The 22,276-nt window shown below is 48.0% G+C and overlaps 2 protein-coding genes across 2 annotated transcripts in view; one reads left to right on the top strand and one right to left on the bottom strand.

Moving 5' to 3' along the window:
* Nucleotides 1–8,056, bottom strand: part of mark2a (MAP/microtubule affinity-regulating kinase 2a) — a 50,367-nt gene extending 42,311 nt beyond the window's left edge. Inside the window, exon 1 of the mRNA XM_042091981.1 lies at nt 6,887–8,056. Within this exon, the coding sequence (XP_041947915.1) occupies nt 6,887–6,940 (54 nt within the window). The 5' untranslated portion in view covers nt 6,941–8,056. The remainder of the gene's footprint in view (nt 1–6,886) is intronic.
* A 3,877-nt stretch (nt 8,057–11,933) lies between these two features.
* si:dkey-175m17.7 overlaps nt 11,934–22,276 on the top strand; it is a 19,615-nt gene continuing 9,272 nt past the window's right edge. The window contains exons 1-3 of the mRNA XM_042091980.1: nt 11,934–12,228; nt 17,067–17,925; nt 18,089–19,436. Coding sequence (XP_041947914.1) covers nt 17,083–17,925; nt 18,089–19,436 — 2,191 coding nt within the window. The 5' untranslated portion in view covers nt 11,934–12,228; nt 17,067–17,082. The remainder of the gene's footprint in view (nt 12,229–17,066; nt 17,926–18,088; nt 19,437–22,276) is intronic.

The following is a 22,276-nucleotide window of genomic DNA, read 5'->3' as shown; positions in this document are numbered from 1 at the left end:
CTCCACACTGAGCGCAGGACAGGGGTTAGCCTTCTCACTCCACACTGAGCGCAGGACAGGGGTTAGCCTGCTCGTTACACACTGAGCGCAGGACAGGGGTTAGCCTGCTCGTTACACACTGAGCGCAGGACAGGGGTTAGCCTGCTCGTTACACACTGAGCGCAGGACAGGGGTTAGCCTACTCATTACACACTGAGCGCAGGACAGGGGTTAGCCTGCTCGTTACACACTGAGCGCAGGACAGGGGTTAGCCTTCTCACTCCACACTGAGCGCAGGACAGGGGTTAGCCTGCTCGTTACACACTGAGCGCAGGACAGGGGTTAGCCTACTCATTGTCTATGAGAGCCAGCGTCCTTCAGTGGCACATTTTGGGCAGTGAGATGACAGCATCAAAAGAAAGTTGAGGTATGGTTAACTTTAAGGTAATGACCTATGACGTGCTACGGTACGATTAACTTTAAGGCAGTGTTTCTCAAAGTGTGGTCCGGGGACCACTAGTGGTCCGCAAGCTATCCCAAGTGGTCCGCGAGCAGATGTGGTAAAATATAAGATGAGTTGCTTGCAATATTGAACCAACTTGTATGTAAATCCAAACAGCTCTGCAACACTGTCTATGTAAGATCCGTGGTCCGTGCGTTTCTTTTTTATTGGTTAGTGGTCCTTCGTCTGAAAAAGTTTAAGAAACACTGCTTTAAGGTAATGACCTATGACATGCTACGGTATGGTTAACTCTATGGTAATGACCTATGACGTGCTTCGGTATGGTTAACTCTATGGTAATGACCTATGACGTGCTTCGGTATGGTTAACTCTATGGTAATGACCTATGACGTGCTTCGGTATGGTTAACTCTATGGTAATGACCTATGACGTGCTACGGTATGGTTAACTTTCTGGTAATGACCTATGACGTGCTTCGGTATGGTTAACTTTATGGTAATGACCTATGACGTGCTTCGGTATGGTTAACTCTATGGTAATGACCTATGACGTGCTTAGGTATGGTTAACTTTATGGTAATGACCTATGACGTGCTACGGTGAAAACCAGTGGCGCCAGCAACCAATTACCAAATAATTGTTTATAATATTTGTGAATATATGTGTAATAAAAGAATGAAGAACTAGTTATAGCCTAGTAGTAATCACTAATCATAAGTAATCTGTATTTAATGTGCTTATTTATGCATTTAGCCAACAGTTTTATCCAAAGCGACTTATAGATACCAACTGCAGGGGCCAGTGCTCAAGGGCTCAACATGGCAGTGTCTCACTCAAGGGCTCAACATGGCAGTGCCTCAAGTGCTCAAGGGCTCAACATGGCAGTGTCTCACTCAAGGGCTCAACATGGCAGTGCCTCAAGTGCTCAACATGGCAGTGCCTCAAGTGCTCAACATGGCAGTGCCTCAAGTGCTCAAGGGCTCAACATGGCAGTGCCTCAAGTGCTCAAGGGCTCAACATGGTAGTGCCTCAAGTGTTCAACATGGCAGTTGGGAATTGATCTGTTGAACTGATCATTCATATGGCTGTGAATCCTAAGCACCAACTGTGTCAAATACTGACGACTGACTCCACCAGGAGGAGCTCACCACTGAGACTAGCACAAAACAACAGTGGCCCGAAGTCCCAAACACAACGACAAGTCAAAAAACAGAGTTGTATCTACGTAAGTGAGAGGGATAAGCGACAGATGAGAAAATGGAAAAGAGAAAGAAATGTCCTCAGGAAAAATGATGAATCAGAATGGGAGAGAAAGAGAGAGGGGGATGAGAGAATGGGAGAGAGAGAGAGAGAGTGGGTGATTAAAGTACACAGATGAAGGTAAACAGAGAGATGGATGGACAGATGAGAAGCTGGTATATAAAGAAGGAGTGTGAGCCAGCTTCTCGTTTATCGGAGTATTAATATCACACTGCTGCTATTTTCAGCTTCCACATAGAGCTACCAGCTGAGCCCTCTCCCCTCCTCTCGGCTCTTCTTCTGATCCTCTCTTTCTTAAGTGTTCCTTCTCTTCTTCCTCTCTTTCTTAAGTGTCCATCTTTCCTTCCCTCCCTCCTGTCCTCATTTGACTTCCCCACTGAGAGCGTTCATCACATCAGACATCAGAGAAACACTCCCGTCTGCTGTGAGCTGCTGTTATGAAGCAGCCAGGAGAGTGCAGGCTGTGAGCAGCCAGGAGAGTGCAGGCTGTTGTTTTCATTATTATTAATCTACCTCTTACACAACGGCTACTCCTCTACAGGACAAGGACACATTTCCAGGCATGTCCAATTGGAGTTTTTTGATAGAAGCACAGCACAGCACAGCACAGCACAGCACAGCACAGCACAGCACAGCACAGCACAGCACAGCACAGCACAGCACAGCACAGCACAGCAATACTGCACAGCACAGCACAGCACAGCACAGCAATACTGCACAACACAGCACAGCACAGCAATACTGCACAGCACAGCACAGCAATACTGCACAGCACAGCACAGCAATACTGCACAACAGAGCACACAGCACAGCACAGCAATATTGCACAGCACAGCACAGCACAGCACAGCACAGCACAGCAATACTGCACAGCAGAGCACACAGCAAGTCCTTTTCTGGAGGGCAGACTGACAGGCTGGGTCGGGTCGAGCTGAAGTCGAACAGAGAGAGCTGCCTTTCTTCAGCTCATCAAGCACTGTCATCAACACGCCACACAGCCAGCACTCGAGATGAAAGGAGCAGCAGGAAGGGACACACACACACACACACACACACACAGACACACACACACACACACACACACACACACACACACACACACACACACACACACACACAGACACACAGACACAGACACAGACAAGGAGGAAAATAGATGGCAAGCTGATGACAGATACACACAGCACACACGAACGAAAACATCAAAACATCACAGCAACAACCACGAGGGAGTTGGCCTGATTTTGAAATCTTTGAAACTGAACATTTACATTTAATCACACAGCTATCTGAACGCATGCACAGACTCCACACTCACAAAAACACACTCTCACACACACACTCTCACACACACATAAGTTTGTTGGCTATCTATTTGACCACTTCTGACAGGTTTTTCAGAGTAAGAAATGTCAGATCTAAAGTGAGAAGAGGCGGCAGGCAGTGGGAATGAAGCACACACTGTCAGAGAGAACACAGTCAACACACACACACACACACACCAAAGCAGTACTTCACATACAGCTGAGCACAGGCAAGAGAGGGTCTGCACACAAACACACACACACTAAAGCAGCACTTCACATACAGCTGAGCACAGGCAAGAAGGGGCCTGCACTCACACACACACACACACACTCCTTAACTGACCAGCACTCCGCCTCTGCAGGCTATTAATATCCATGAGCAGAGCAGGCCAGTGTGTGGCTGGGGTCACGGCAGAGCAAAGGGAGAGAGAAGGAGAGAGGGAGAAAGAAGTGAGAGGAAAGAGAGAGAGAGAGAGAGAGAGAGAGAAGAGAGGGAGGGAGAGAGAAAGAAGTGAGAGGAAAGAGAGAGAGAGAGAGGAGAGGGAGGGAAGGAAAGAGAGAGAGAAGAAAGGGAGGGAAGAGAGTGAGAGAAGAGAGGGAGGGAGAGAGGACAGAGTTAGAGGGAGATAAAAGTTTAGTGAGGGAGGGAGGAAGGGAGTGAGGGAAATAGAGAGAGAGAGAGAGAGGAGAGGGAAGGGGAGAGTGAGAAGAGAGGGAAGGGGAGAGAGAGAGGAGAGGGAGGGAAGGAAAGAGAGAGAGAGAGAGACAGAGACAGACAGAAAGTAAGACACAGTGAAGGCAAGAGAACAAACAGAGAGAGGGAAAAGAAAAGCAGAGGCTCAGTGTGGACTGTCTGGGGGACAATGAGTTACATAAACCAGTCAAGAAGAAACTAACACACTCAAAGAAGCTGCATGCATCCATCCACACACACACACACACACACACACACACAGTCAAGCATAAACTTTAATCCTGTAACTGTAAAATGGAGCAACACTCTCAGGCTGCTCGTAAAGGCCAAGCCTATACACCCAGCTAGACTGGAAAGGCTGGTCTGGGCGGGGGGGGGGGGGGGGGGGGGGGGGGACTACTGGGCAAAAACAGAGAGAACGGGAGGAGGGAGCAGGCTTGACAGAGACCCACAGAGAGACAGAAAGGGACATGGAGAACCAGAGACCACAGAGAGACAGAAAGGGACATGGAGAACCAGAGACCACAGAGAGACAGAAAGGGACATGGAGAACCAGAGACCACAGAGAGAAAGAAAGGGACATGGAGAACCAGAGACCCACAGAGAGACAGAAAGGGACATGGAGAACCAGAGACCACAGAGAGACAGAAAGGGACATGGAGAACCAGAGAGAGAGGACAAGAGAACAGACAGGGATGGGCATGGAACACACAAACGTTGTTCTGCCGCCTCTCCAATAGCACCTTCTGTACGCAGCATAGGGGATACAGAACAGACAGCCACCAGGCCCAGTTCTCAACTCTCTACAGCACCTACAACCCAACCCAACCCAACACAACCTGTCTGGGTCACCATCGCACCTAACCCAACCCAACCCAACCCAACACAACCTGTCTGGGTCACCATCGCACCTAACCCAACACAACACAACACAACCTGTCTGGGTCACCATCGCACCTAACCCAACCCAACCCAACACAACCTGTCTGGGTCACCATCGCACCTAACCCAACCCAACCCAACCCAACCTGTCTGGGTCACAACCACACCAAAGCCTCTCAGATGCAGCGTGGGAAATTAAAGATATATCAAACGGGATTGCCTGCAGAGATTAGTCTGCCAATGGCACAGGCAGCCCAGCTGATCTGGGTTGCTTGACCGGTAACATAATCCCGGCCTACAGGAAGCAGTCCAAACGCAAATTAGGTTAAGTGTTCATTTGTTCGGTCTAGCCCTAATTTGGCATCGTTAATTCTACTTCCTGTCTCTGATGAGTCAAGAGCCGCACAAACCCCACTGTCAGGCCAAGCCGAGACAAGGCCATACTCTTGTAGCTGTTTACAGCCAGCTTCAAACCCCAACAATAACAAAACAATGTGACTGCAATGCAATGCAGTGCTGGACACAGACATTTACTTTCATTTCAATGTTCATTATACTGAATTTGTGTGTATTGTTTGTGTGTGTGTTTATGTAAGGTGACTATCATCAGTATGCATTTATCTTTTCCAATGTGTATGCGGTCATAAAAAATGTACTTCTATGTCAATGCATAGGCGTAGTTATGAAACCATGAAAAGGACAATGATAACTGTCAATTCCTTGGGCTTTTGTTGGACTCCGAATGGATTAAGGCAACTCACTACGTTATCTGAAGTGCTTCATCTCCGAGGAGCCAGCAATTCAAACCAGTTTTCCATACATTTTCCAAAGAATTTCACAACATCTGGGTTGGGCTAAGCTGCCCACTGATAAACTGGCTTGGGACCTCTCACACTCTTAGTCAATAATCAAGTCGGAGTAGGCTAAGTCAGAGAACATCGTGTAACAGGTGGCAAACAATAACGTTCCACAAAGCATGACTAGACTCCCGGTCATTACTGCCAACGCCCTCGGAAACCGAGCAAGGCAAGTCCCGGTTTCAAGAGGCTATTTGTTGGCTGTGTAATTAAAGGTTTTCCGACACAACCACTTCATTTGCGGGCGGACGACTCTTCAGAGCAAACAGAAAATATCTCTAACTGTACCCCAGGGGATATCTAGTTAGTCTACTAAGTTTGAAACTTCTCAAACGGGGCCGTCAGAGCCAAGCCTAATGTGTCTCTGGTAGTTCAACCAAGACGGGTCGAACCCATAGACTGTAGGCTTATAAAATAGGTCGAACCCCATGACCAACACGGTTGGTCCCACAAACAAGCAGAATAGTATTTAGCCTAAGTATCGGTTAGTGGCGATAGTGTGCGATACTTTTATTGACGTTTGTGAATCGTACTGTTAATGAATCTTTGTTGACACTCAAGAGCAAGCCAATCTTGAATACGTAACTTTATATCCCTAGACTTTAGTCATGATACTTATCAAGAAACACTTCTTCAAAATTACAAATCCCCTCCTGTGAATGACACATCAGACAGAAGACAGAAACAAACTAACGTCAGCTAGCCTAATTTAGATATCACCAATTAAACAATCACAGAATGCATGCATACAACCAAATCTGGTCTCTTGCATTGAGAAGAACATCTTTGGCCACTGCTAACTTGATGCTATTTATCTAGACTACGGCTCTGCATTCGGTCAAAAGAGTTAGTGAACATTATCTTTCGACTGTTTGGAACGTCAGCTGATCACTTACTTATCTTATGAAGCTAAGGGTGATGTTGCTGATTTAACGTTATGTTACACCACAACATCTATTCTGCGGAAGATAGGTAGCAGATAAAGCTAACCTAAATACATCAACTTTGTTGTAACGTTACTATTTAACCCAGAATACTAATCTAGGTTACTGACTAACATCTTTCACATTAAATACCTGACTCCCAACTTAGTGAACGTAAACTTTGTGTCACAAATACAACTAGGTACGTTACCAACAATAACAACTTAATGGAGCATCGTAGCCTGTGAGAAAACAGACCCAAAACTGGCTGAAACAGAAGACTAACGTTAACGTTATCGTTTTTGCTTGGCTGACTAATAACAAACAAGTAGACATTGGGTAACAATTATCAATATATAGCTGAGAAAGCAGACATGTTCTGGAGCACTTGGATCAAAACTGGCTTCAAGCTTCAATTCTGTACGGCATTAGTCATTAACTTTTTGTGAGCAAAATGTAAAATTCTGTTTTAACGTTAGCTAATTCACGTAGCTAGTCTTATTAGCAAGCAAGAAAACTTACCTGCTGACTGGCCGAGTAGTCATTGACTGGTAACAATGGCGTCCGCGTTGACATTTTCAAAGTTTCTCAAGAGGGGACTGGTCTCAGAAATCCGGTCAAATTTTAATACACATCGATCATTACTGTCCGGTTCGTTTAAGCGAAACAGGTTTTCTTCCAGAAGTTAAAATGTTGAATGGCTCATTGGAGTTCCCAGGTTACGTGTCGCTTTTTCTTTGCTAGCTGTTGCTAGCAGTCTGGCTAAAGTTTTCAACCGTCAGTGGAAAAAGTCATGGCTTGCAAGCTAGGTAGCTAGTAAGTTTAAACTAACTCCACAAACTTTGCAATTCAGGTTTAGTTCCCAAGTTTTACACTCCTCTGTGGTTAATTCACGAAGGGATAATCGGCATAAAACTAACTTAAAATCAATCAACGGGTTTCCTGAGAAACCCCTTTTCTCCGACATAAAATGAGAAGACAGAGGAGGGCTCTGGTTCTGCGACAACACCGCTTCAGCAATGCAGGCTGTCAATGACTAGAAAAACCAAGCAGAGACGACAGCAAAGCTTGTTCCCACAAGTCAGTATGGCAAATCGAGCCCGGGGTCTCTAACTCAGGCCAGGTTAGAGGTACAAGTCGGACCACCTCAGGACGACAAAAATGTTACTACTCCTGTATTTCTAAATGAATATAAGCAGAAAACACCAAAAGCGTCCTCCGGCAGAATTGATACACATGTAAAATACCTTAAGATACAGGTAGCGTCGCTTGACATCAGCCTAGCTAGCCAAAAAAACAATAGCTTTGTTTATCTCAGTCACATGCAGTCATTTGTGCTTTATCAGGACACAACCTTGGTAGTCCGTCTGCGTCGAAGAGTTTATAAACAAGAACAATAACATCTGACGGAGAGAGCTACACGGTCCAACGTTAGCTGAGAGGTGTTGATTTGTCCACTAACTCCGAGAGGTAGCTGATTTGAAGCGGTAACCGATTGTGTAGCTATAGATTTGTGCTAATTCATAGTATTTCCAAGTTTCAAGATGAAACGTCTGATTTCGTGCCCTTGTATCCCCGTATCGGCGAGTCCCTGGGTGCGGGCAAGAGTTGGTGCAGCGCCCGTACGCCGACACCGTCTGACAGCTGATTCAGGCTCTGCGTTGTCTACGTTGCCTGGTTGACGGCGATGTGCGCAATCCTACGCATGCGAGAGGCCTCTACCTGGGCGTGAGAGCAGACTGCTGACATTTTTGATAGGTGGGGCTTTGACACAGCCAAACCAGTCCAGTTAGTTCATGAACATTAACATTAGTATCGACCTATTTAATAAAAAGGAATGGCCTAAAGTTCCACAACTAGATTGTTTCATTTCATTATGTTCTGTCTAAAATAGAAAAGTTGAACTATTCATTTAAATAGGTTATCACAGCAACATGCAGAATTTACGAAATAATGAACTGCATCTCACTTACCAGCTTGCATATTTGTTTCATATCACAAATTTTGAATAGCTTACACATCACATTGCCAACTGCAGGTAGGCCTATAGTTTGACTACAAATTTTCAACGTTGTGTGGAAACATTTTCAAAAAGTTGTGGTGTGCACTCACAATCCAGTTGGGGCTAGGTGGACAGAGGTATGGTACAAAATGTGTTCTCACATAGGCTGTTTATTTAACCTATTTAATTTGCAAACTCTCAGTAGAACCAGTGAGAATTACAAAAGAAACATCTAGTGATATCCTCATGCCCTTAGGAAGTCGGATCAGATCTATGACCAGTAACACATAGTAACACAAAAGTTACCAAGTTGGTTATGAGCATGAAGATAATAGTCATCCAATGAAATATGTGCATTACATATTTATCCCAATCAATGCTGTGGGAAAGATGTTAAACATCCAGATGCTTAAACAGCACATTTCATCAAAATTTAAAGGCACAGTCCCAAGAATACAAGATGCTTTTGTTGTGAAATTCAATTAATTACTTCTGAGTTGTTTGTACATGGCATTCATACGTAGCATGGAAGAGAGGAATATCATTTGATTGGCTGTTGAACTATCGACAAGCTTTCACAAGAATTGCAGACTGCATCTTTAAATGCAGTCTACCATGGTTTTCATGAGGAATAGATCCTTATGGTGGTGTCTGGGCAGTAAAGCAAGACCAGTGGCGCCTGGGCACTGAGATACGGACGAGTACACTCATCTTGAGATGCGGACGAGTACACTCATCTTGAGATGCGGACGAGTACACTCATCTTGGTGAATTCAGCACAGCTGCGCTGAGGCTGCCGTACCACTGTGATATTCACTCTTATCAACGCACTCAGAGCGCCTGCTTTCCATCAACGCCACTCTGCGGCCACAACAGAGCAGACAAACAAGCAAGCCAGGCTAGAGGAGCAGTAGAGGAGCCAGGCTCAGAGGAGCAGTAGACAAGCCAGGCTAGAGGAGCAGTAGAGGAGCCAGGCTAGAGGAGCGGTAGAGGAGCCAGGCTAGAGGAGCGGTAGACAAGCCAGGCTAGAGGAGCGGTAGACAAGCCAGGCTCAGAGGAGCAGTAGAGGAGCCAGGCTAGAGGAGCGGTAGACAAGCCAGGCTAGAGGAGCAGTAGAGGAGCCAGGCTCAGGGAAGCGGTAGATAGAGGCCTCAAGATGTTGGGTCAGCACAGCAGTAGCATCAGTGTCTCAAACTACATGCATGCTCAATACCCATGGGGACCACATGCATAGGCTACTCAATACCCATGGTAACCAGTGTCCCATACCACATGCATACTCACTACCCATGGGAACCATCAACCACATGCATACTCACTACCAATGGGGGCCACATGCATACTCACTACCAATGGGGGCCACATGCATACTCACTACCAATGGGGGCCAAGGTTCAAGCGTGACCTGAGGTCATTTCCCAATCCCACCCCCCATCTTTCTCTCCCACTCATTTCTTGATGTCCACTCGCCACTGTTCTATAAATGGTATAAAAAGCCCAAAAATACAACTTTAAAATGTCGCATCTGGATCTTCTGAGATCTCACCTGGTCATGTTCCTTCACAGGTGTGGAACGTATCAGGTGTGGAACGTGTCGGGTGTGGATTAGTTCTAGGATCTAGAGGTGTCAGCTGCATCTGGGGTGGACCATAGATTCTTGCAAGAAATTATGAAAAAGGCACACAAGTAAAACTAAGTAGGTCTACTGAGCACGGTTCTCTGAAGAGGGGATATTTATACTGCAGCAGTGCTGCAACGCTTTCATCTGAAGTGTGCTGTCTGGGTAAGAGATAAATAATTCACTCAACACAGCTGTTCCTGAAGGATTTCTAGTAAAAGCATACTGACACAGTGATACAACAAGCCGTCTTATTGTCCTTGCGCTACAGTTCTAATCTTTATGATTAAACTGGGTCACGCCACAAATAACCTCAGGATGAAATAGATGTGTGGTCCTTTTGTTTAACACAAGAATGAGCTTGATATCAATCATAACACCGTCTCAGTAGATTCAATGTGTCTCTAACCAAACTGGTGCATCTTTGATTGGCCACAACAATGTTGCTGTTTATATATTCTACTTTATTTTTTGTATCATTTTTGTAATCTCAAAATGTGACATATGTTTATACAGTCTTTGAGTACGTGCTGTGATTGCCAATGTTCACTTGTAGCCTACTGTATTTACATGGAAAAAGAATTGTGGTGCAGACTCCTGTAAATGCGATAGTCGAGGGTTTGCTGCCACCTACTGGCAATACTGAGCTGCAGTTATTGTTTTACAATGTGATTGCTACTGCGCCTCACTAGCCAAGAAGACCAATGTTTAGCAATGTCAGCCTGAATGATTTTGCTTGCTAAAGATCATGTTACGTGATTGTAAGTCCGGAATCGATGTCATAGGCAAAACAGAGTCTTGGATTACTTGCTGTAATCCGACGATTTTTGTTACAACAGCAATCGATTGACAAATGATAGCAGGTCTGCTATAAAAATATGCCCTGGTGTTTTTATCATTGAGAATTTCCTCTTCGAATATTAACTTATCCTCTTCGAAACTCCTCTTCGAAAATTAGATATCTGACCCCTATAACAATGCAAAGAATCAAAAAGTGTCAATAAACCAAACATTGGCTATAGACCTGTTTTATGTTTGGATTTTGTTGTCCAAATTCTTGTTAAACTAATTTGGATTCACTGTAAACATGTTATGTAGGCTACCACATGTCAGCAACCAACATGACCATTGTCCAATGTGAGGGTTTGCTTTTCGTGAGTTAGGTGACATATGACATGACGTCAGTCCATTCATAAACGACCCCGATGGTCGGATGTTCAGAGGTGGTGGTCACTGTCTCTTCTCCACTTGAACCATATAGCCTACACACGCACACGCATTTGTGTCTTCCTCAAGACTTTAGTCTACTTTAATTTATTTTATTCAGGAATGTCTGTCTGCATGAGTCCAAGTCCAATGCCCCATGCTTCAAATGCCCTGACAGCAGCTTCCTACAAGATGATATGTATTTTTCTTACACTTATAGCCTATGTTGCACATCGCTTGAGTCACATGACCTGTGTGTCAGTGGGCTATGAACCGTGCTCAAATTTGCTCTAAAAATAGGATGGCATTGGCTACTTCACACGCCTACTACAGGCTTGAGTGGAGACCACTGGGGAACCGGAGCATTTGTGGAGAAATGGCCAATTTAATAAATTCAGCGTAGCCTATGACATAAGCAGTATTCGGGATGTATTTGTTAGGCTACATAAATAAGCCTGCGTGCTGGTATAACGTTCCACACAGGGCAGTCACACGATGTGCACACTAGCCTACTTGTCACCCACTCTTCCCATCACTCACTGGCTTCTATAGCCTAATACTCTGCACACGTGCTCCATTCGAAACTTAATTTGCTGGCTCACTTTATCGCGTTTTGGTTGCCATTGGTTTGGGATGATGTCATCCACTGTACAAACCCCACCTCCATTTAACCCCCTCCCCTCCCGCCTCCCTCTCACGCAATTCATACACACGCGCACATTGCCACGCGTTGGTACCGACATTGTGGGAGCTTGAACATTTTATCGACCGGGGGCCACGGTCTCTGCTTTATTTTGTTTGGTTAGCAGGGGTAAGGCTCCCACTTGTCGTGCATTTCTGGACCGCTGTTAACAACAATGACGCGAAAACACAGGGAATAGATCTCCATAGCCCTGTTCTTTTTTTTATAGTGGCACAATGTAAGAATATACGGCATACAAATGCTCCACGCAGCAATTGTGCGGAATCGTCGCCACCAAAAGCCAGCATCGGAATAAACAAATAGCATGACGATACAACGGAAATACATATTATAACGTAAGTATTCTATTAAATTATGATTTATTTTAAATTACCCGTGGTTACTTCATCTAAAGGCAATAAGCTCTGCATGAATTGAGCAACCTGTTTTTATTTCGTTATACAGAAGGGTTATTTTACGATGGTCTGGCACGATGTGTCACCCATCCTGTCATCCTGAAGCGCACACACGCGCCATTGCGCTTATTGTAGGCCAAGATCATCACAATGTATGGTTCTGATTTTTTGTGTATTTCCCTGGAGAATGGATGCTGTTTAGCTTAGTATCGGTGCAATGGTATCTCTGCCAGCAGCAGCTAATATATAATGTACCTTCATCATTTTTTAAAGGCAATGCCTGGCTTCATCCATTACACTATGAACCGTAGTAGGTTACTTCATCCCCTTCAACCTCTTGGGTAAAATTCTCTGCAGCGCAAATATGATCTATTATTTATTCGTACAAACCATCGGGGTGATAGTGATATGACAGGCTTTCACAGTTACTGCTGACGGGGTTTGTCAAAGCGCTGGGCCATCGGGGTTGACAGCGTGACTTGGGAAAACAACATATTTTTGTCAACTGTCAACTGACGTGCGAACCAGCAAGCAAGCTGCAGACAAAGAGCGATCTTTCTCCTTCAGCAGTTTCACCCCGGCTCTGCTCTGCATGTCCCATTTGGTGTCCTGCCTGCGTGCTGGCCATTCTAAATCGGCGGCGCTAGCCAACCCGGCCCGGCTGTTTTCGCTCTCGGCAGGGACATGACCGGCTATGATGATTAAAAAATCGAATTCAATTCTGTAGCTTGAAAACAAACACACGAGGAATGGACTGTGATTTATGTGGGTCCGAATACACACTAATACTGCCACTAGACTGGGTTGATGATGCGCACTCCATATTGCTCGCGATGCCACAGGTCGTGGTGGCCCAGGTGTCACAGGCCTACATCTGCCTTGGCTTATAAATAGACTAAGCCTAATTGAGCACGAGCACTGCATGCTACTTGTGTGTCTGCACATCTTACAGGACAGTTTGCATGCGTCATATTTGGCATAGCACTATGGACTGTGTCAACTTCGAAATGAATGTTTCCGACATGTGCTGTAGGCCTTCACTGGGTTGTGTTGCCTACAACAAGGTGAACGTTTCCTGCCCCTGTATAGTACGAGAGCCCAAAAGTCACATACATGTGCCAATAACGCAGCTGGAAAATATCAACGTGAAGGAAATGTCGCTTTAACAATATAGATGCAGAGATCACCAAGTATAGCCATTACATGAAGAGGTTGGTTCCAACACGCTATATCTCCGTTTTTAAAAACATTAAAAAGTCATGCTATTTAATTGTGTATTTCAGGTAATATAACACAGTTGTGCAGTTGTGCTGTTTTGATTGAGTAAAGATATCAAATAACAGTAGGCCTACCCAATTACAGTTACTGATATCTGTTATCATAAAAAATATTTATGAAAATTCATTAAAATGTTGGATATAGTGTTTTGGGAGCAAACTCTTCATAAGTAGGCCCCCCACACACCACACAGACAAATGCATAATCTGTGACTGGAGGACAGACCTCAGGCCTACTGGACAATATTGGTTTGATTAGCTTTTGAGACATTTGGGTCTTGAAATGGTATTAGGGTGAGAGGTGTGGAAACTGAAGTCTTGTTCGAAAAGCCGCACTCCTTTAGGCTCTGTGCAGTGTGCTGGTGCAGGGTGGTTTTAGTAGGCTAGTTCTGAGATCAAAGAGGCAGCCATGATTAAGACTCAGCCAGATGAGAAGCGACTGTGCTTACTTGCCGCCAGTGACACACACCGACTGAGAGCGGGACCGTGAACGTAATCATGTGTGACGGAGCGCAAAATAATTTCAGTCTCTTATGATTCCACCTTATTTAACTTAGGGGCTTCCTCTTTGATTATTGTAAATGGTTTTCTTGCATCATAGATTTAAGGGACCGAAAAACAAAAACAAAACAGCCTACACATCACAAAAGCTGTGTTTAGTAGCACACAGAAAGCAAAGCAGTGGATTGGATCATAATGCCGACAAACAGGAGGTGGGAAAGAGCATGGCTACTGCTCTTCAGCTCATTCTGAGGAGACATTTTAAATGTGTTCTGGGCAGCCCATCAAAAGGCCTTCTGAAATGAACATCCTACAGCAAGCCCTTCACCAGGGATTACATGCATTAAATATACCATTCTAAATTCAGAACTTAAAGCTCAGACTCCAAGTCCAAACTGAGACAGCCAAATCATCTCTCCTTCTTACGGAGTACAGGACAGCAGGCCTAATAGCTACCACAAGCAACACAATACCACTGAACTGCCCAAACAAACAAACAAACACTGTCTCTGCCCAAGCTGCCTCCACAGCTGTCCCATTAAGAGTGAGGCTGGCTGGGTGGGTGGGAATGGGGCTGGGTGCCTACACTACACTACTGATGGGGCTACATGGGGCTGGGTGCCTACACTACACTACTGATGAGTCTACATGGGGCTGGGTGCCTACACTACACTACTGATGAGTCTACATGGGGCTGGGTGCCTACACTACACTACTGATGGGGCTACAGGGGCAGGCGTCTGCCTACACTACTACTACTGATGAGTCTACATGGGGCAGAGAGAGGGATTGTGGGATGGATAAAACTGTTATTACTGGAGTGTGTGTGTGTGTGTGTGTGAGTGTGTGTGTGTGTGTGTGTGTGAATGTGAGTGTGTGTGTGTGTGAGTGTGTGTGTGTGTGTGTGTGAGTGTGTGTGTGTGTGTGTGCGTGTGCGTGTGCGTGTGCGTGTGTGTGTGTGTGTGTATGTGTGTGTGTGTGTTAGCGTATGTGCATGTGTGTGTGTGTGTGTGTGTGTGCGTGTTAGCGTATGTGCATGCGTGTGTGTGTGTGTGCATGAAAGATACAGAGTGTGATTGTGTTACATGAAGAGAATGTGTGTGTGTGTGTGTGTGTGTGTGCGTGCGTGTGTGTGTGTGTGTGTGTGTGTGTGTGTGTGCATGCTAGCGTGTGTGTGCGTGTGTGTGTGTGTGTGTGTGTGTGTGAAAGCGAGACAAAGGTCTTGCTGATGAGGTGTGTGTTGTGTGTGTGATGGCCAGTGCTGGAAGTGATGTTGATTTGCACCATGACAAATCTGGGTCATTGTGTCTCCACCCCCCTCCGCCAGGCGACCAGGCCAAGCCGCTAGCCGCTAGCCGCTCATCATGAGGACTCCAACACCAGGCCCAGTGCGTGGCTGTGGATGTGGATGTGTATGTGTGCATGCACTCACTAAAGCATGCTGTGCTGTGCTGCCGCCGTTTGCCACTGTGTGTGTGTGTTTCTCTGTGTGTTTGGTATTTCTGTGTGTATGGTGTATGTGTGTGTGTGTGTTTGGTGTTTCTGTGTGTGTTTGGTATTTCTGTGTGTATGGTGTATGTGTGTGTGTGTGTTTGGTGTTTCTGTGTGTGTGGTGTATGTGTGTGTGTGTGTGTGTGTTTCTCTGTGTGTTTGGTATTTCTGTGTGTATGGTGTATGTGTGTGTGGTGTATGTGTGTGGTGTATGTGTGTGTGTATGTGTGTGTGGTGTATGTGTGTGTGTGTGTTTGGTGTTTCTGTGTGTGTGGTGTGTGTGTGTGGGTGTGTGGTGTGCGGTGTATGTGTGTGTGTGTGGGTGTGCGGTGTATGTGTGTGTGGTGTGGGTGTGTGTGTGGTGTGGGTGTGTGGGGGTGTGTGTATGTGTGGTGTGTGGTGTGGGTGTGTGTGGGTGTCTGGTGTGGGTGTGTGGTGTGGGTGTGTGTGGGTGTGTGGTGTGGGTGTGTGTGGTGTGGGTGTGTGGTGTGTGGTGTGTGTGTGTGTGTGTGTGTGTGTGTGTATGTGTGTGTGTGTGTGTGTGTGTGTGTGTGTGTGTGTGAGAGAGAGAGAGAGAGTGTTAGTGCTTGTGTGTGAGTGAGTGTGTGTGTGCTTGTGCTTGTATGTGTGTGTGTGTGTGTATGTGTGTGTGTGTGTATGTTAATATGTGCTTGTATGCGTGTGTGTTTATGATATTGTATCTATAGTGTGGTGACGTAGCTGAGCTCTCTCCCATTTTCTGCTTTCAGTTTTCTTGTGATTGGAGCAAAGTTGCTTTAAATCCTGAAGACAAATGTGGTGTGTGTGTGTGTGTGTGATTGTAACCCCAGTGGCACCATTAACAGGACGGTTGTGGATGACTAACAGAAGTCTGCTTCTGTGCTTCACTCATCACAATGTGTTAATAACGGTGTATTAATAACATGTATGTTAATGACGTGTGTATTAATAACATGTATGTTAATGACGTGTGTATTAATCATATGTATGTAATAACGTGTGTATTAATCATATGTATGTTAATAATGTGTTTGTGATGACTAATGGACTAAAGGTGGTTAACCCTGTCTACCCCCCAAAATATGATGTGCTGCTGTGTTGTGCTTGTGTGATGTGTTTGTAATGCGGTTTAATCATAAATGATGTTTCATGTTCAATAGGAGATTTTAACGGATTCTTTTCTGCTTCCTCCCTTGCTATTGGCTACTTTCATAAACCCACACAAATATCATCTTTGTCTCTTCCTCTGTCTTTGTCTTTCACACACACACACACACACACACACACACACTCACATCTCTCTCCTCTCTCTCACTCTACCACACATACACACACACACACACACATTCACATCTCTCTCTCTCTCTACCACACACACACACTCACATCTCTCTCTCTCTCTCTACCACACACACACTCACATCTCTCTCTCTCTCTACCACACACACACACACACACACTCACATCTCTCTCTCTCTACCACACACACACACACACACACACACACAGCTCTGCCTAGCCCCAGATGCCTCCTCTGCCTCTTGACGAGCGGATAGTGGTTATTCAGCGCCCCAAAAGTTTGGCCCTTCGCGTGGCCTCCCCCCAAAGCGGCCCGTCCCAGCAGCACGGCGGCAGCAGCAGCAACAGCGCCCCCCGGTGTGAGCTCCTGCCCCAGGCCCGCGTCCACCCGCACCCCCCCAACGGCAGCGCCGGCTCTCTGGAATGCAAGCGCCGGTCCCGCTCGCAAAAGGTCCGCGGAGAACGAGAACGAGGGGTCGGCTGGGAGAACCTCGGCCCCGCGCCTAGCCATTGCCATAGCAACGGGACCGTCACGCTCGGCCCCAGGCCCCACAAGCACACGCACACCATCGACATCCGCCTGTCCGTCGACAAGGGCGGACGACACAGCAGCGGCGGTCTCACGCGCGGAGGCAGCGGCCGAGGAAGCGGCCGAGGAGGACGCAAGGTCTCCCTGCAGGTGGACCCCGTCCAGTCGGAGCGCCGGAGCGGCTCCCTGAAGAAAGGGGCCGCCGTCCAGAACCCCCAGAAGCCTTTGCAGCAGCAGCAGCAGCAGCCATCGGCGAGTCACCACCAGAACCACCTGTGCGTGTCCCCCGGTGGGGTTCTAGAGTTCGTCCCGGCGCAGCGTCAGCCGCAGTCCAAGTCCAGGAAGGAGCGCGAGGCGCTCGCCACCCCTACAGCCACCGTCGCCAACGGCAACGGCTACTCCAACTCCACAGGCTCCCGCGGCAAACGCGCCCCGGTCTCCAACGGCAACAAGGAGAACACCAAACTGGGCCCGGTGCACCAGCCGCCCCACCCCCTCAGCCTGCCCCGCCACCACCATGCCTCCACCCCCACCCCCCATGCCACGCTCCTGAGCTCCCTCTACCCCCCTCCTCCTCCTCCTCCTCAGGTCCAGCCCCCCCCACCCCCATCCTGCTCCTCCCGCGGCGCCCCCCCCACCTCCTCCTCCTCCTCCGGCCCCCCCCCTCCCCCACCCGCGGCCCTCCCGCTCCCGCGACCACCAGCACCACCACCAGCAGCTGCAGCGCCACCCCCACTTCCCCACCACGCTCCAGATCCACGGGCTGCCCGTGCTCTCGCCCAGTGACTCCTCGTCCAGAGAAGGCTTCCCCAGCCCTGACCACACCTGCACCATCGACCTCTCGCACCCCTTCAGCTGCGGCTGCTGGAGGCTGCTACGGTGCCAGGGCGGTCGGAGCCACGTGCACGCTCACGGGCACGCTCACGGGCACGCTCACGGGCACAGGCACTCCGCGGGCAGCCCGTCCTCGTCCTTCTCCAGGTCGCACGGAGGACCAGCGCAGGGAGGCTCGGCGGCCGCCGCTGCCCACGGAGGAGCCTCCAACATGGGGCTGAGGACGCTGGGAGGCTGCCTGTCCACGGGCTCCACCACCAACACGTCGTCGTCCAACAGCACGGTGTCGGAGTGCCGCGCGGGCCTGCTGCGTCGTCCGCTCGGCGGCTGCGCGTCCTGCTCCAACGAGACGGCCGGCGGCGGCTTCGAGAGTCCGGCCGCCTTCCGGAAGAAGCTGGTGGGCGGCTGCCTGCCCTGTGCGCCCCTGGCCTCGTCGGGTCCTCTGCGCGCGCTCCAGAGCTGCGTCAGCGGCTGCAACCCCAAGGCCAGCCAGACAGCCAGCTCCACCTGCTCCTACTGCAGCAGCGACCCCATCGTCGTGACTTTTAACCCCCACCGCGGCAAGCAGCAGCAGCAGCAGCCGGGGCCCATGCACGGCTCGGGCCGGCTCGGTGGGGGAGGAGGAAGGGGAGGCTTCGCCGGTGGTAGCCACGACGACGACGACTACAGCGTACGCACGATCTGGCCGGAGGAGCTGGCGAAGAAGATGACGCGCTCGAAGGCGCAGGGCAGCGCGTCGGGCCACGAGCAGAACGGCGGTCACCCCGGCAACAACCCGGTCATCCTGGACTGCCGCAACCTGCTGGAGTTGACGCGCTCGCAGCTGACGGACCACGCGGGCCGGCGCCGGCTGCAGCAGGGCAAGAGCGCCGTGCTGGACTTCATCGGGTCCGGCGGCGCCGGGAGCAGGGACTCGGGCCGCGACTCGCTCAAGCGCCTGTGGACCACGGGAGGCGACGTGGGCATGATGGGCGACGCCAACGGCCTGGACGACGAGGACATCATGCCACACTCACCGTCCCCGCGTGCCCCCTCCTCGGCCCCGCAGTCGCCCCCCTCCTTCTCCCCCCCGCCCTCCGCACACGCCACCCTCATCAAGCCCAAGCCGCGGCAGCGAGACCGCGACCGCGAGGGCGGCCACTCGCTCCCCTCGGCCCAGTCCCTGCACCTGGTCCTCAACTCCCTCAACCAGGAGCAGGACGAGGAGAATGGACGAGGTAGGGCGCCATGGCAACGCCGTCTCCTCTCTCTCACACTCATCTCTCCGCCACGTCTCTCTCTCTTTTCTCTCTCTCTCCCTTCTCACTGTCTTGTTAGTATCTTTCTTTATCTTTTATTAGCTCTTTCTCTGTCTCCCTGTCAGTTTCTTTTTCTTGGTTTGTTCTTCATGTCTCTCGCTGGTGCTGAAGGAGTATAGTGATCTAATGGCCACCCTGACAGGGCTCTGAAGTGTATGAGAGCTTTGTTGTCAGGCCCCTTCTTTGTTCCTGCACCTATTATAGACAGCTATGTTATTATCAGTGTGCACCTATTATAGACAGCTATGTTATTATCAGTGCACCTATTATAGACAGCTATGTTATTATCAGTGTGCACCTATTATAGACAGCTATGTTAGTATCAATGTGCACCTATTATAGACAGCTATGTTATTATCAGTGTGCACCTATTATAGACAGCTATGTTATTATCAGTGCACCTATTATAGACAGCTATGTTAGTATCAGTGTGCAGATATTATAGACAGCTATGTTAGTACACTGTGAAGGCTTTATTCAGTGGCACTAAGGACTGTTTATATCTTCTCTCTCTGTCTCAGTCTCTCTCTCTCTCTCTCTCTCTCTCTCTCTCTCTCAGCGTTGGACACTTTCATTTATTTCCTCAACTGGGTTTGGGTCCATTTGATTTTATTTGTGCAGTAAAATTAGCCCATAAAACAAACTCGAAGGCTCCTAGAGGAGCAATCTTAGGCGTGCTGTTGAAAACAACCTGTTGTGATCTGTGTGCCCAGAACGGGCTGCAGGCTTGACGCTTACAGAGCAGAGTCGATGGTTTTAGTTACAGTATGGACATGGAGAAGATGAGAAGTGTGTTCTTGGGGCTTTTGACAGGACGGTGAGGAGAGTTAGGAAGTGAGTGCCAGAGAGGTGGGGTGGGATTGTGTGTGTGTGTGTGTGTGTGTGTGTGTGTGTGTGTGTGTGTGTGTGTGTGTGTGTGTGTGTGTGTGTGTGTGTGTGTGTGTGTGTGAGGTGGAATTGGGAAATTACCTGGTTCGGACTCAGACCCCGGGCCCTGTAGGCACTTGGACCCAAATTTGGTACGGCGCTGGAGCCACTTGTGCAATAGCGCCCCCTGTGGGTTCTTAATGGCACATACTAGTAATCATACCCATCAGCCTTGCCTGTGTGTGCAAAGAACACGAGGTGATGAATGTAGTTAACTATTAGGATAAACATTTCACTTAGATTATTAGATGGATAACTTCCTTTGTTGGTACTTTGTTGAATCAAGCCTACAACATCAAGCCTACAACATCTCCAGAGTTCAACAGTGGCATCTGGTAACCCAGAGGAAGATGTATAATTTCTGTTTGGATTTGTGGATTGGATTGGAGTGTTGTGTGTGGATCAATGTGTGGCAGTCTGCTGTAGCCCCGATGGTGCTAAGCTGCTGCCGTGCCGGACCGGTCACATGGTCAGTCCACGGCGGACACAAGAGGATATCAGATATCTCATGAGCCATTAGGCACTGGGAGACATCTGATATCGCATGAGCCATTAGGCACTGGGAGACATTACGAGCATAACAACTAGCTGATGGAGAGGGAGCAGCACTCCATTGGACTCTCAAGTACCGTTTGATTAGGGGTGTGTGTGTGTGTGTGTGTGTGTGTGTGTGTGTGTGTGTGTGTGTGTGTGTGTGTGTAATAAATCAGTAATGGAACACAGCACCCAAAACAATCAGCACACACATCTTTCACTCTCATCTCTGTGTGGACAGATTCTAATGATATCACTTTATTTATGGCTAATTACTGACGAGTGATACATCACAAAGAGAGACCAGAGACTAGATCTTCCGGAGAATATCATCAAACAACAGCGAAACAGATTAATAGGTAATAGGAAGTCAACAAATGTAGTTCCACTGCGTTTCTGGATTCACGTCTGGAGTCGTCGTCTTCACAGAAGTGTCGAAACGTCAACTGCTGTGCAGCACAATAAATAGATTTAAAAGCATCTGTGTGTGCTCCCGTCAACCTTCTCCAGATCAATAGGGAACTCACTATCTCATATTTTCCTTACAAGCCTCAGGGTCTGCTCCTCTCTCCTGCTCCTCTCTCCTGCTCCTCTCTCCTGCTCATCTCTCCTGCTCCTCTCTTCTGCTCCTCTCTCCTGCTCATCTCTCCTGCTCCTCTCTCCTGCTCCTCTCTCTGGGCGTACTCTCTCTCTCCTACCTCCACGTTATAAATGCTGTGCACTCCGTCTGCTGTAGACTGCCTATTGTGCCATGATAATTAGCTAGTCAAAACCCCTCATCAGCTCACATGACAACAGCCAGCAACAGCTTTGTTTTCCTACACAATGGCCGCGCATAAGGAAAAGCTAAATATCATTTATGCAAAGCAGTTATAGTTTGTCTCCTACATGCGTCTCCGACCTTTAATAGCGGATGTCAGCGGCTGATATAATATAATATAATATAGACATAAAGCGACCTGCTCTAATTTGTCTCCTTTTAGAGGAGTTCTGGTTGCGTGCGTAGAGTTCAGTAGTAAATGGCGTATTTGAATACATTTGGCTATTTGTTCCTGAGTGATTTTAATGGGAGAGACTTTGCAGAGGAAGCTCACGCAGTCGTTAAGTGGAGCTCCTACATAATTACTAGAGCAGCCATAAAGCTGCCTTTATTAACCGCACTGGACTGTCTTGTGAGAGGCAACGATAAACGCTTTGATTTAGCATTAATTAATCCACACAGACTCGGGCACAATCTCACACACACACACACACACACACACACACAATCAAAGACCAGACCAGAGCATTGAAGAATC

This window comes from Alosa sapidissima, chromosome 5, assembly GCF_018492685.1.
Source record: "Alosa sapidissima isolate fAloSap1 chromosome 5, fAloSap1.pri, whole genome shotgun sequence".
Classification (NCBI taxonomy): domain Eukaryota; kingdom Metazoa; phylum Chordata; class Actinopteri; order Clupeiformes; family Clupeidae; genus Alosa; species Alosa sapidissima.
Note: the sequence above shows the minus strand (reverse complement) of the source record. Positions and strands in the feature narration are given on the sequence as shown.